Source organism: Cetorhinus maximus, chromosome 14 (assembly GCF_964194155.1).
Source record: "Cetorhinus maximus chromosome 14, sCetMax3.hap1.1, whole genome shotgun sequence".
Classification (NCBI taxonomy): Eukaryota; Metazoa; Chordata; class Chondrichthyes; order Lamniformes; family Cetorhinidae; genus Cetorhinus; species Cetorhinus maximus.
The window spans coordinates 99,375,310-99,389,157 of NC_135892.1; the positions used below are offsets into that span (position 1 = coordinate 99,375,310).

The window sequence follows — 13,848 nt, forward strand, 5'->3', positions numbered from 1 at the left end:
AGCGTAAACCTCATGTGCTCTACCCACTAACCTAGATTGTAACAGCAATGCCCAGTTTTCTTGCGGCCATTTCATCTGTTTAGCTATCTTCTCAAATGAAATAAATAATGCCTCCACATCTGTTTCTTCAAACTTCGGAGGAGCTTGCACAAATTTAAACGTTTCCCCACTGGGTTTTAGGTTAATGGTTTTTTCATCATCAGAACTTTGCTCAGCGTCTGAGATCTCTCTTTCCCTTTTTCTGCTGCCTCTAGCCTTTTCAACTCCAATTCTTTTTCTTTCGCCTCCAATTCAAGGTTTTTCAGTTCCTTTGCTTGTTCAGATTCAAGCTTCTTCATTTCTAACTGAAGCTTCATTACCTCCAGCTGTGACTCACTAGTGGCAGGTATCAGTTCCAACTTCAAATGCTGTGTTATCACTTCAACTATGCCTGGCTTTCTTTGCCCCTGCAGGTAACCTCAACTGCAGCTTACCCGCCAACTCTGTTAACTTAGCCTTATATACTTTTCGTAACCCAATCCGAGTTGTATCTTCTACTTCCAAAAATGTCCTAGCCAGGGATACAGCCATTTTTGCCATCTCACTACTTTAAAAATCCCTCACGCCAAATTCTGAATTCAGATTGCTTCTCGTACTCGTAACCTTAAGATTCATCAACTCCAAACCGAGCGAGGAATTTCAGTGATCCTGGACGAGCCCCCAGTTTGTTATTATGCGACAGATGATGTGTGCCAGGCGGATCAAATCCACAAGGGAAACTTGATCACGCTATCACAACGGTTTTGTAAAGTGTATTTATTTCAAGATGCGTGCCCTGAATTCAGAAGTAATAAGTCCACCAAGACTTCAGAGATTTTTTTAGAAAAGTAAATTAAACATTTATTGACAAAAGAAAAGATTTCAAGCACACTCATAGGTCTACAAATTGCTACTAGAATAACTCCTAAAACCCCTAATTAATCTGGCTTCCAGTCATACCCCTGTAAAGGCAACAGTTAAAAAAGAAATAGATTTTAAACAGATCCAAGCAAGTCAGCACAATACTCTGGACAGCAGAATTCAAAGTGGCTTTTCCCAGCTTCGGTTTCTGTAGACAGCAGGCTTAATGCACAAATACTGGAGGCTCCTCCTCACTCTTCTGTTAGATCTTACAATGCCTTCCCTGACACACAGCCTCATTCTCCCTTATACATGTTTCTCCCTTTTAATGTAAATTCTGTTATTCCCATATGTCTTTGGAACTTTACCTTTCTCATAATATAAATCTTTTCGTGGTGCTTATATTGTCAGTAAGCTTTGGAAAAAATAAACACGCTGCTTGGCCTAGCTTCTCTGGCTAGGCGTAAACATCCTACCATCTCTTTGAAATTCAAACTGCCCTGATTTTTCTAAAAATGCAAATTCCCCTCACCTTACACTCTAAGACTTCAGCCATGTTTATGTATTTAGCATTTCAAACGTAGCTTTTTTTTACTGAATTAAAGCCTCCGGACCAGCTGTCTCCAACTCAATAAGATCACACACACACGCAGAAACCATCCAAATCCTACTATTAACCTACTGTTACAATAAATCACAATAATATTATGAGAGTTATTATACTTTCATGACAGGTTTCAAACTGAGGTTCCCAGACTCTCAGGGTTTGTCTGGGGGAGTGGGGGAAATGGTCAATTCAGTTAAAAAGGATTGATTTCCTAGCGTCCTCCTCTGATGATTGTCTTCTGGATACTAGTTCAGAAAGTCCTCGAAAATGGCAACATCTGCTAGAGTCCACCCACACACAAAAGTCTGTCAAACATTGCCGTTACACACATGCTGGCAGCCCTCCAGTAGCTCACCCAAGGGGCCATTCTTCATCTTTAAAACAGTCAATTCAGACAGGAGCATCACTGCTGAGCCCAGTCCTCTCACCATCCTAAGCTGCTCATTGCACACATTCAAGCATGGACCCAACGTGATGGTTAGCAGGGAATGCTGGCTAATTTCCAACCTGCCAGGTTAATTCAAGTGCCCCATAAAGTACACTACTAATTGAAGGCAGACCACATACCAGGCCTGGGTGCTTCCTGGTTTGCGTGCTCAGTACTGCACCTAATGACACATTGATTTATTGAGCAATTGGGGAAGCTCCATTAGCATTTACAAGTAAAATCTATATTGAATCCCACCTTCTTTCTCCCTTTAGATAAGTCAGATTCCCATATACAGTAGCCTGAGACAAAGTCTTCTTAACTGACATGCTTTATTGCTGCAGATTTTCTTTGGATAAAAAGCCTGGGAGCAGGCTAATGGTCTTTTCACCTGTTACAGACCTGTTTCCTGGACAACCCTGGATCAGGTTCCAGTTGATAACACACTTGTGGCTGCCACATGGAGCAATGCTTATGCATCATTGACATCCAGGCTTAACTGCAGCACATGACAACTTCTTCGGCAAGTCGGTCCTGACACCCAGCATTATGGCTGCTCTGCAGGGGTCTCTGTCCGAAACCTGAAGGAGTTATATGAAGAAGAAAGATGCACCACTCATCTTGTGGGAATTTCTTTATTTTTCAGATCTTTTGCCTTCTCCATATACAATAATCGACAGAACCGTTCTCACAGGTGTTGTAAAGTATTGTTTTGCGTTGAGGGTGGGGTTCGTGATTAGCTAGTTGCAATTTAGCTTAAGGCCAGAGCAAAGCACAATAGTTTAGGAACTTTATACTTAGGAGACCGTTTGTTGTATTGTCTATCATGACAGCTTCATATTTATGTGTTGAGCACTTTGTTTCCTGTCAAACTTGTCTATACTGCAGTGGGCAGAAGATGCAAATTGTTTCAAGAAGATCATATCTAGGTGATAATCAAGTTCCGCAACACATTACATTCACTTTCCTTTTTTTATTTTCTCCCATGGGGACTCATTCTTTAACATCTTGACAAGTACACAATCTTCCTATGGTTACTGTTCAGTCTATTTCCCTGTTCTGCTATTAGAGCACTAAGTTAAGGGGAAGGACTAGAAAAGTTTGGGCGTTTCAGCCTTGCTGTTCTTTTAAACTTTGAAGTGTGACATCTGCAGTGCAACTGACTGAAAACACAAATACTTCTGTGCACGTGCAGAATGTATACAACACACATGCACACACATAAGTAAGTACGTATATGCGCATGCTCATATATGCACAGCACGTCTTATTTGGTGTTTCAGGTTTGTAACCATTCACCAGGTAGATAAACGCCCCTGATAATTGAATCATAGAACGTGCAACACATGAGGTCATACAGTCTCTGGCAAAGTTGGCTCTTCAGTTGGAGTTATCTAATCTTAATTCCATTTCTCTGCCTTTTTGTTGTATCGTTTTATACTTTTCCTTGATAAATTCACTTTTAAAATATTATTGTACAGCCTCAGTAGCTACTTGAGGTAATGTTCCATGTTCCTTGTTCCATTAATGTCTGTGTACAATAAATTGTAGCAGCTTCTTTCAGTTTTTTATCGATGATCCTATTGTGTCCCCTTGTCTCGAATTCACCAATCAGTCGAAATAGTTGTTCACTACTTAACCTCTCAAATCCTTTCATCATTTTGAAATCCTTTTTGTAGACCCCCATTTAACCTTTGCTGTTCAAGTAAATAAGCCTACTTGGAGCTTTTTGAGCTTTATTTCCATATCTCTAACCTCTCGTTCTTAATAATATTCCAGTGAATCTTCCATGATTTTAACACCCTTTCTATAATGAGGTGATCAGAATTACATGCACTGCTTCAACTAATTTGTCTAATGTCTAGGTTTTATTAGTGCTCCTTTGTTTTTAGGGCAAAGATCCCAAGATATAAAACTTAGAGTCCCATTTATCTTTTTCAGGCCTTTTCTACCAGCATTCTCATCTTTCAAGATGCAACGATCTAGAACCCTTGATCTTGTTGACCCTTTCGGCGTCAATTAACTTCCTTTTGCTATGTTTTTCTCCTGCAAAATGTGCTAGCTTACATTTCCTTGTATCTAACTGCCACCTCAATAGTTGAACACATCATTAATTGTTGCTTTCATACATGTTAAAATTTTGTTTCAACAGCACAGACTTTCAGAAGAACAACCCTGTTCATAAGCTGACTGAAGAGGAGTTGTTGGCGTTTACCTCAGTAAGTACCGCAGTCTCTTAATCTTTCTCCTTTCAGGCTGCGTTCCCTCTTCACTTGAGATTCTTCCTGAACAAACAGTGGCTGAAACTTTTCCAGCCCTTTTCCACGTTATGTTTCCCTGTTGGGTGGATCCCCCTAATTTACTAGAGTTGGTGGAATCTGAAGAATGTATGCGAATCGAAAGTCTGAGCACTGCACAGACAAAAACCGAAAAGAAGTAATTATATTTTTAATGAAATCGGCAGTGCCTTTGCAAACTAACATTTCTAGTCATTGTTGCACTGTTTAATGCTTCTTTTCTCTGGTTATAGATTGTTAGAGGGATCAAATTTGTTTTTTTTTAAACGACTTTGTTGTGGAGTGAGATCAGAGCAGCTCCCACTATCTGAGGTTTGGGTCTCAATTCATTGTGTGTGTTATTAGTGGGTGTCATGAGAGATTATTTCTATCCTACAAAACAAACATTGATTTCATGTTCTAGGAAAGATCTCATGACCCCAATTTCAAGCTCTCATGAGTCATGCAGTGTGGTCCAGGAAGTTACTCTTTGTTCTAGGATTCTACCCTCGCATATTTATCTTTTTTTCCCTCGTATTGCAACTCGGGGGAGGTCGTAGAAGAAATCTTCTGGTGTGAAAAAAGAAATGGGTGTAGATGTAGGCCATTTGGCCCTTCAAACTTGTTCTGTCATATTTTAAGATCATAGCTAATCTTCTACTTCAACTCTATCATCCTGCACTATCCCCATTTCCCTTGATTCCTTTAGTATCCAAAATTCTGTCCATCCATGTCTTGGATTTACTCAACGACTGAACATCCTCAACCCTCTGAGGTAAAGAATTCCAAACATTTAGAACTCTTTGAGTGAAAAAATAGAGTCACAGATTGACATGTTGCACTCTCAGGGTTGTAGTTGTATTGCCGCTACAAACATTTTTGCCCCTAAAATGGCAATTCTAATGAATATTTCAATTGTTAAAAGAACAAAAAAAAATGTTAAATTGGTTTATTTTTCACTTCTGGATATGGAATGTTTTTCATTTTTAAAACCTGTTTGCATTGCATTCAGTGGAGATTGTAGGCGGCCTTCTCAGGACTTTTCCTATTCACATCTCACGAAGGCCATTAGGAGGCATGTGACATGATTACTTTCTCCATTTTTGCTCTATCCACAACTTGTGGTCAAGATCAAGGCCTCACTTGAGGGGGGACTTGACTCCCTGTGGCATGCATATTGGTGATTCTGTAACTCCAGATATACTATACTCTGAGATTGCTATGCTCTTCCAAATCTGGCCTTGGAAGCATCCCTGATTTTCTTTGGCCCATCACTGGTGACCGTGCCTTCAGCTGCCTAGGCTCTGAGCTCTAAGAGTCAACCTGTCATCCTTTAAGATACTCCATAAAACCTACCTCTTTGACCAAGCCTCTGGTCACCTATTCTATTACTTGCTTATGTGAGTCAGTGTCAAATTTTATTTGACACTGACCCTGAGAAGTGTCTCAAGAGGTTTTAATGCATTAAAGGCATTATATAAGTGCAAGTTATTGTTGTACTGCCACACATTTCAAGAGTAATTTTTCTAGGCACTGTACTCTGTGCATTTATTTTCTATTAATGTCACCCTCAGTACAAGCATGAGGATATTGGATGTTATGGACTGTACAATCATACTTTGAAAGTAGCCACAAACTCTGTTTAGATGGCTGCAAATTAACACCTGACTATAGACTTTTAAACTGTGGTTGCTGTTCGTTTCCGTGGCTAATATTTACTTAAACATGGACCTGAATAAGGGTACCTGGGAAGTTTAAACATCTCATTGTTAAGGATGAACAAGTGTTTGAGGAATATGGAATCTCAAGATTGTTGGCCTCAGTGTGCCATGTTGAACAAAGACTATTTGAGCTCAAGTTGGGACAGAGATAAGAATGAATAACCATTATCGACTGCTATTGTATTTGGTCTGGACCCCAGAAGTGTCAGCCATGTGACTGAAACTAACTGTCAGGGACTGCAGCATAATACAACCTGAAAAGCAAATCTGTGAGAGAAACATCTGAAATAGCTGGAAAAAATACAGTACTTTAGCTGCATTTGAAGACTTCAAATGCAGCCAAAGTACTGTACTTTTTCCAGTTTCCAAGTCCACCTGAGAACCAACCTCCTGGCTATTCGCCTACAAGAGGCTTCACATCCTCATGAGAATCCTTTGTTTCCAAAAGACCTTCACTCCAACTAAAGTATCAACTCAACCAAGAAGACATCGGGCCTGGATCAATATAAAGACTGAGTTAGAAATTCCATTTTTATGATTATGGCTTTAATGTCATCTGTATCTAACCTTTTGCATGTGTGATAGTGTCAGTGAGACAAGTGATTGAGACATTGCGTTTCAAACATCCAGGGCAAATGTGTGATCATAAATAACTTTCTTTATTTTTTATAAAACACCTGCTGCTGGACTTTATTTTAAACTAGGAAAAATTGCTTTGGATAAGGAAGTACACACACCTTACACCCAAACATTCTGATTGTAGACTGGAAGGGACTCCACAAATCCCGTCGATAACAATTAGGTAGAGTAGGAATGTGTAAATCTTGTTTCTTCTAATCGTTATTGCAATTGAGCAAGTGTGGCCGAAGGCCCTTATGTTTATTTTTCTTGCTTGCAAGTTAAAAAGAATTGTCTTTCATAGGATTGGTGTGACAATGTTCTTGGTGAAATCTGCTTCCTATAATCTCTCATCCTGACACTTTTTGCTAAACTGAAAGTACTGAACTTGATGGGTGGAATTTATTTCAGGCAATGGGGGTTTCACCTGGTGGGCAGAGAGCCAGCAAGAGCCTGGCGTCACCACCTTTGGGGAATTAACTGCCAGTCAGGCACTTCAGCGGACAGTGGTGGGCCTTCCTAGAATCAAGCACCTCAGGTGTGGAAATCCTGCCCTCCACCCTCGAGAGCTGCCGGTCAATAAGAGGCCGGCAGCTCATTGCCATCAGCACCACTGGGGAGTGACAAAGCTGCGGCAGTGCACCCATCAGAGGCCCAGGACCAGAGAGGGACTCGGGCCACAGGTGAGTGAGGGCAGGAAGGGGACTGCGGAGAGGGGGTCACTGGCGCAGGAAGGGGACTGCGGAGAGGGGGTCACTGGCGCAGGAAGGGGACTGCGGAGAGGGGGTCACTGGCGCAGGAAGGGAACTGCGCAGAGGGGGTCACTGGCGCAGGAAGGGGACCGCAGAGATGGGGTCATTGGCTAGGGGTTGCCAGGGGAGTGACTGTCTGTGAAGGTGCCTCTTTCCCGATGCTGGTTCCCTTGATCAGGCACTGAGTGACTGACAACGAGGGGCACCTCCTTCACCACCACCCCGAGAGCCCACAAGCAAACCCAGATTTACTTATCTGATTTCCCGTGTGGTAACTGCCCTGCTTCCGCTGTTGTTTGAAAATCCATGGTAGCAGGATGAGGTCCTTAGTGGGGATTATTTGCCCTTTTAAAGCTGAAATGGCATCAGGACAGGAAGAATGTCCATGAGCCTTCCTGCCTCAGATTTAATTGGGGCAGAGCCAGCAAGGCAGTGTGGTTCTCTCTCTCTCCCCCCCACCCCCCCAACAACTCCTGGCACATTCCCCGCACCTCCCCAATTAAATGCATCCCCACCTCCAAACTTGCTTCGGGGAAGGGAATTAAGTTCTGCATGATACAAAGAAGTCCTGATACAATTGTACAGGGTTTTGTCGAGACCACATCTGGAATATTGTGCGCAGTTTTGGCCTCCACATTTAACAATGGGTATACTTGCATTGGAGGTGGTATAGCGAAAATTCACCAAATTGGTCCCTGGGATGATTGGGCCCGCCGCTTAGCAATTAATACTTAATTGGCCGTTGATATGGTGGGCCTTCCCCAAAGGAGATGATGCCGGGCTCTTGCTGGCTCTCCATCTGCTGGGTGAAACCCCCCCATTGCCTGAAATAAATTCTGCCCATTAAGTGCAGCACTATGCTGAAAGGCTGAGTAAATTGGGCCTTTATTCTCTGGAGTTCAGAAGAACGAGAGGCGATCTCATTGAAACATACAAGATTCTGATGGGGCTTGATAGGGTGGATACTGGGGGAGTCTAAAACACGGCGGCACGGTCCCAGGATAAGGGGCCGACCATTTGGGACTGAGATGAGGAGAAATTACTTCACTCAAAGGATTGTGAATTTTTGGCACTCTCTACCCCAGAGGGTTGTGGATGCTCCATTGTTGAGTTCATTTAAGGCTGGGCTAGACAGACTTTTGGTGTCTCAGGGAATCGCAGGATATGGGGAGCAGGCAGGAAAGTGAAGTTGAAACGCATGGTCAGTCATGATCATATTGCATGGCGGAGCAGGCTCGATGGGCCATGTGGTCTTCCTGCTCCTATTTCTTGTATTCTTGATATCATGGACATTGTCTGGAACAGCCCTTTCAGTTTTCAGTTGTGACGTTGTGCTGTCACTCTAAAAGAATGCCGAGAGGGCAAGAAGTATTTAAATGTGCACTTTAACCACACCTTATAATATGTGTTGTCATTTTTATAATATATATATAATCAACTTCAAAAAAAGGAAATGACTGGAAAGTGGAAAACTGCAACTTATTTTTCGTTAATGAATAAGCAAAATTCTGCAGACGCTGGAAATCTAAAATAAAAACAGAAAATGCTAGAAATATTCAGCAAGTCAGGCAGCAGCTGTGAGAGAGCGTGTAGTCACTGTTGTAATGTAGGAAGCATGGCTGCCAATATGCGCGCCACAAACTCCCACAAAGAGCAATGTGACCAGATAATCTGTTTTTTGTGATATTGATTGCGGGATAAATATTGGCCAGGACACCAGGGATAGCACCAGAGTAGCACCACAGGTTCTTTTTACATCCACCCGAACAGCCAGATGGGCCTTTGGTTTCAACTGAAAGATGGCACCTCCAGCAGTACAGCACTCCCTCAGTACTGGAATGTCAGCTTTGATTTTTGTGCTCAAGTCCTGGAGTGGGACTAGAACCCGGAACCTTGTGACTCAGGCGAGAGCGCTACCAACTGATCTGTGGCTGATACAAATTGACAGAAAACAAAATGGCAGATAGAAAACTATCAGTTTATATGTTTATTGCATAGACCACTCCTTTTAAGTAAGATCCAATGTTTCCTGTGTAATATAGACCTACGTTGTTGAAATCTGTTGTGGCTGCACTGAAAGAAAGAGTGTGTAGGTGTGGGAAGTGGTTTGATGTGATTTAAGTGCTGAGGACAATAGGTGTTGTGAGAGAGGCAGAAAATCAAATTTCAGCAGCATAAACGTAATGAGAACCAACTTCAGTTAATTTTATTATGTTGCTTTGCTTCTGAACTTGCCACAAACTGTGTTTGTAGCATTACCCACAGGGACAAATTGTAACATTTTCATACTCACCCCCTCCATGTATTCAATGTGTGGAATAGCTTTCTGAGTAACATAGTGGAGGCAAAATCTTGGAATCGTTTTATACTGTGACAAAGGATGTGTATGGTCTTTATGAAAGGATAGGCAAATGACATTCCTTGTTTGTGTTGGTCTTACAATCTTGGAAAATGCATTCTTTTTTGCCGTTTCTGGTTTGCTTGCATTGTATTTATGGTACGGGTTCCACTCTCATTTTTGAATATGTTGCATTACCTTTTTAGGTCTCCTGCCATAAGCAATCAGGTCACGTGGGTAAAGATCTGAATAACTTACAAATCTGCTTTATTATTGACGCTATCTGAAATGCCCTTGACAGTGTGATTAATTTTGAGTTTTTCACTGGACGAACAATTTGTTCCAATATAAATAAAACTTCAAAGAAGTTAATTTAGTAACATAAAATGCTCGGACAAAATTTGCACAAATACTCTTTAAACAGCGTGCACTTCTGCATTGTTTCTGATTTGAAAAATATATTGTGTTCATCATTGGCTCCTTTTTTTTGAAATGGTGATAAAATTTGACAGAGTAGCAATTGGGGTCAGATGTGATAAGTATTTATTAAAATTCCCTGGCATGGGTAATTGAACTGCAAGGCAAATATTATGTCCTGTCAACTATCGTAGAACAAGTACAAACTGTACATTTTCCTGCTGACATTTTATTGCTTGGTGGACTTCAACCTTACAACTATCATAAGCTAAAAGCCATGATCAAAGCATCTGCCCTGAGGCAGAAAAGCCTGCGTCACTTTGTTGAGGGAAATATGGTCACTGCTGAGAAACTGTCCCACTACAATGAACCTTGAGGGACTAAACTGAATGTTTCCTTAAGTTAAATGATGTTTCACCAACACAATAGAAGGGTTATGTCTTCTGACCTGCTCTCAATTTTATAACCAAAGGGTTTAAAATAGCCAGTTACATCAATTGTTTAGACTATAGACTTGTACAGCAGTGAAGAATAACTTAATAATGGTAGCAAATTTTAAAGGAGAATGGGGAGAAGTTGAGGAAGGAGATATACTTGGAACTAAGTGGGGACAGGGGAACTGACAAGTAAAATTGAGTAAAATCACTTTGAAAGCGTTAGAACAACATGACAGCTTCAGGGTAATTTTATGGTTGTTCTGTTCTTATGGGACCAGTTTGCCAAACTTGACTTTGCCACAGAGGCCTTGCTTTGCGCTTCTGCCTTCACTCATTCTTATATAGCTTTTCTCAGTTGTATCTCAGTTGGAGTAGACTTAATACCATGAATCATTGTGTGAGTATCTCAGTGTTTGGGGGTATATCTTGCCATTTTATGTTCAAGGTATGAAGCCACAACATGCACCTTTTTTTAATAGGTTGTGTAGATATGGGGGAAATGGGCAGTAGAAGACTATGGAAACCAGGAGGCATAGAACTATGAGAAAGAGATAAAAGTAAATCCAGAATGCTGGAAATTTAAAGTAAGAACAGGAAAGTCTAGAAGTTGAACAGGAGCTCGGTTAGCATTTCATGGAAAAAGATGGCTAATGTTTTGGATAGAAATTATTCGGTTTAGGCATTTTATAGTTTTGCCCTGTTTGAGAAGAGGAAAGGATAAAAATGCAATAGAAAAATTAAGTAGTAACAAAAGCAAAATAAATGTGTGGGAAGGAGTTAAAAGATAAAGGATAAGATAATGGTGTGACTTGTCATACTGTTTCATCTCAGCTACCTGAATTTGAATTTAACAGACTGATGATATGAACATTTCTGTTGGCTATCTACGTTGCTATAAAAATTAGTTTGGCAAATTTGAAGCAGTTTTAAATCCACAGCAAGAAAAGAAACTACCCATAATTTGACAAATGATTATTCGTCTCTCTCTATACGTGCAGCAATAATGGCTGATGGTAGAGTTGGGAATGTTACTTTGGTTCAGTAGTGGTGCTTTTCTGAGGTTAAGCCACATAATTGGGAAAAACAGTTTGCTCAGCATCTGGGATAGGATTTGGGAGTGCTTGATGTCAACATAGAGTAGTAAAGGTGGAGCCTAGTTTCATTCTCCATCACTGATGTCCCTCAGCATGTTGAGCACAGAAAATTGCCTACATTTGTAATCACCCCAGGAGTGTCAATAATAGGTGTCCTATATCTCTAGTATTTGTTAAATAGTGTCCACTGTAAATATATCTAATCTGAGTCATATTAAATAATGCCAGTCATAACAAAATGGTTACATACAATCTCTGGTTTGCAGTAACTCTCTGAGACTGCAGGGACATTCATATGACCCATCACTATATACATGATGGTGCTCAAAGTCTTGGAAAATGCCAGATATCATGTCACTGTTATATGACTAACACATACTTTGCTAACAAAGTAAGTTGAGCTTGCCTTTGTGTGTAGTTCTAGCTTTAGGTAATGTCAAGGTTTGTGGGGTGTAAGATTCCACATTAATCTGCTGCCGTTAGTTAGGTCTTTATACACTTGGCCGTGCAGAAAGTGCATTGAATTTGCCAACTACTCTACTTAGAATTTAATACAGCTGGATATGTGCAATGAGACTGAAATTCTGTGTTTATACTTCTGGTGATGTGCGTATTACAAAATGACCAGCTAGGAGCAGCAGAATTCCTTCACTGTCACTAGACTTTGGAAAATGTTAATGGTCCTTTTTCCTTCTCCAGTTTTCCTTTGAAATTTTCCCCTTTAACCTTGCCTTCAATGTGGCAATGAGCAACATTGGGAACTATAGTTAAGTCAGGGGTGTTGTGGAAATAGCTCGTGTCCCAGTTGGTTCCAGTGTCTCTGTTTGAAGGAGAAGAATCAGCCAGGATTTCGGCTGCTGTTTGCTGCGCTGTCCAATTGCAGGGGTGAGAATAGGATTTACTGAAATGACCAAATGACGTTTAAATGTTTTGTGAGCTTTTTGTTTGTTCTGTTTTGCCATGTCATAACAAAAAGTTTGTATTTATATAGTACTGTATAACATCTCTCTGAAACATCCCATAAAGTGTGTTACAAACAATTGAATACTTTGATGTGCAGTCAAGGTTGCTATATAGGCACGTAAGGCATTTACTTTACATTGGAAGCGCCCCGAAACAACAGTGAAATGAATGAGCAATTAATTTATTTTTAGCGGTAATGTTAAGGGCTGGGAGGGAGGAGGAGGTCTTGTGGTGCAGTGATAGCATCCCAACCTCTGGGTCAGAAGCTCAGGGTTCAAGTCCTGTTTCAGGACTTGATGGTCACAGAAGGTGCCTTCATAACGTGGCCAAACGGATTGATTATCTTGTAAATCCTTCCAGTAGGCCTGATGGCAGATGGTAAAAGTGGGAGAGTTTCCTGGTCTGCTATACTGCAGAAGGCAATGGCAAACCACTGCTGCACTCGGACCAATCCAATGGGCGTCCCTGGTCACCAACGCCCTCTTTGAGTGTTACCTGGAGGAGGAGCAGGGATGTTTAAGGGGTAATTTTAACAAAAATAGGAGCAGAGCTTCCTGCTCTTCTTCAAACAAGACCATTGATTCTTTCAAATTCTCCTGAATTCCAGGAACCCCCCCGAACAGGCCTTGGTATAATAAGTAATTTGAAGTCTGGAAACTGTTGACAATGTAGCATTTCTCAGCACTGCATTCACAGTGCTAAATCGGGTTAAGTGATTGAATCCCGGAGTATGGTTTGAAGCCATAATCTTCTGACTCCAAAGTCAATAGCAACAACAACTTGCATTTATACTGCACCGTTAAAATTGTAAAATTTGCCAAGGCCCCTCACAGGAGTGTATGAGTCAAAAGTTGACACCGAGCCAAACAGATATTTGAGGTAGGTTTTAAGAATTGACTTAAAGGAAGAGAGAGGGCAGAGATGTGTAGCAAGGGAATTTCTCAGCCTAGGGGCTGGGCAGTCAAAGGCATAGCTATTAATGGAGTGAAGGAAATCGGGGATGCGCAACAGGCCAGAATGGGAGGAGCGCAACAGAGTTTTGGATGAGCCCAAATTTAAGGAGGATGGTGGGTGGAAGTCCAGCCAGGCGAACATTGAAATAGTCAGAATGCTGGCACTGAGCCAAGCTGTCACTTTAGCATCTTGTTATAAAACTGGAGAATATGGTGTTTTTGTAGTGTGCTCTGAAGCTGTTGTGTGCGTGAGCAGGCATCTATCCAGCCTACACGTAGGTGTTGAAATCTGCAGGCTGGTTAGATGGTTGTCCTGCACACAGCACGGGCCCAGTTTGCTGTCTGAACAGTAAATTCAGCTTTCCA

General features: G+C 41.3%; 1 protein-coding gene across 1 annotated transcript in view; it reads left to right on the forward strand.

Moving 5' to 3' along the window:
- ttc27 (tetratricopeptide repeat domain 27) overlaps positions 1–13,848 on the forward strand; it is a 180,423-nt gene that overhangs the window by 54,260 nt on the left and 112,315 nt on the right. The window contains exon 9 of the mRNA XM_078556370.1: positions 4,066–4,132. Coding sequence (XP_078412496.1) covers positions 4,066–4,132 — 67 coding nt within the window. The remainder of the gene's footprint in view (positions 1–4,065; positions 4,133–13,848) is intronic.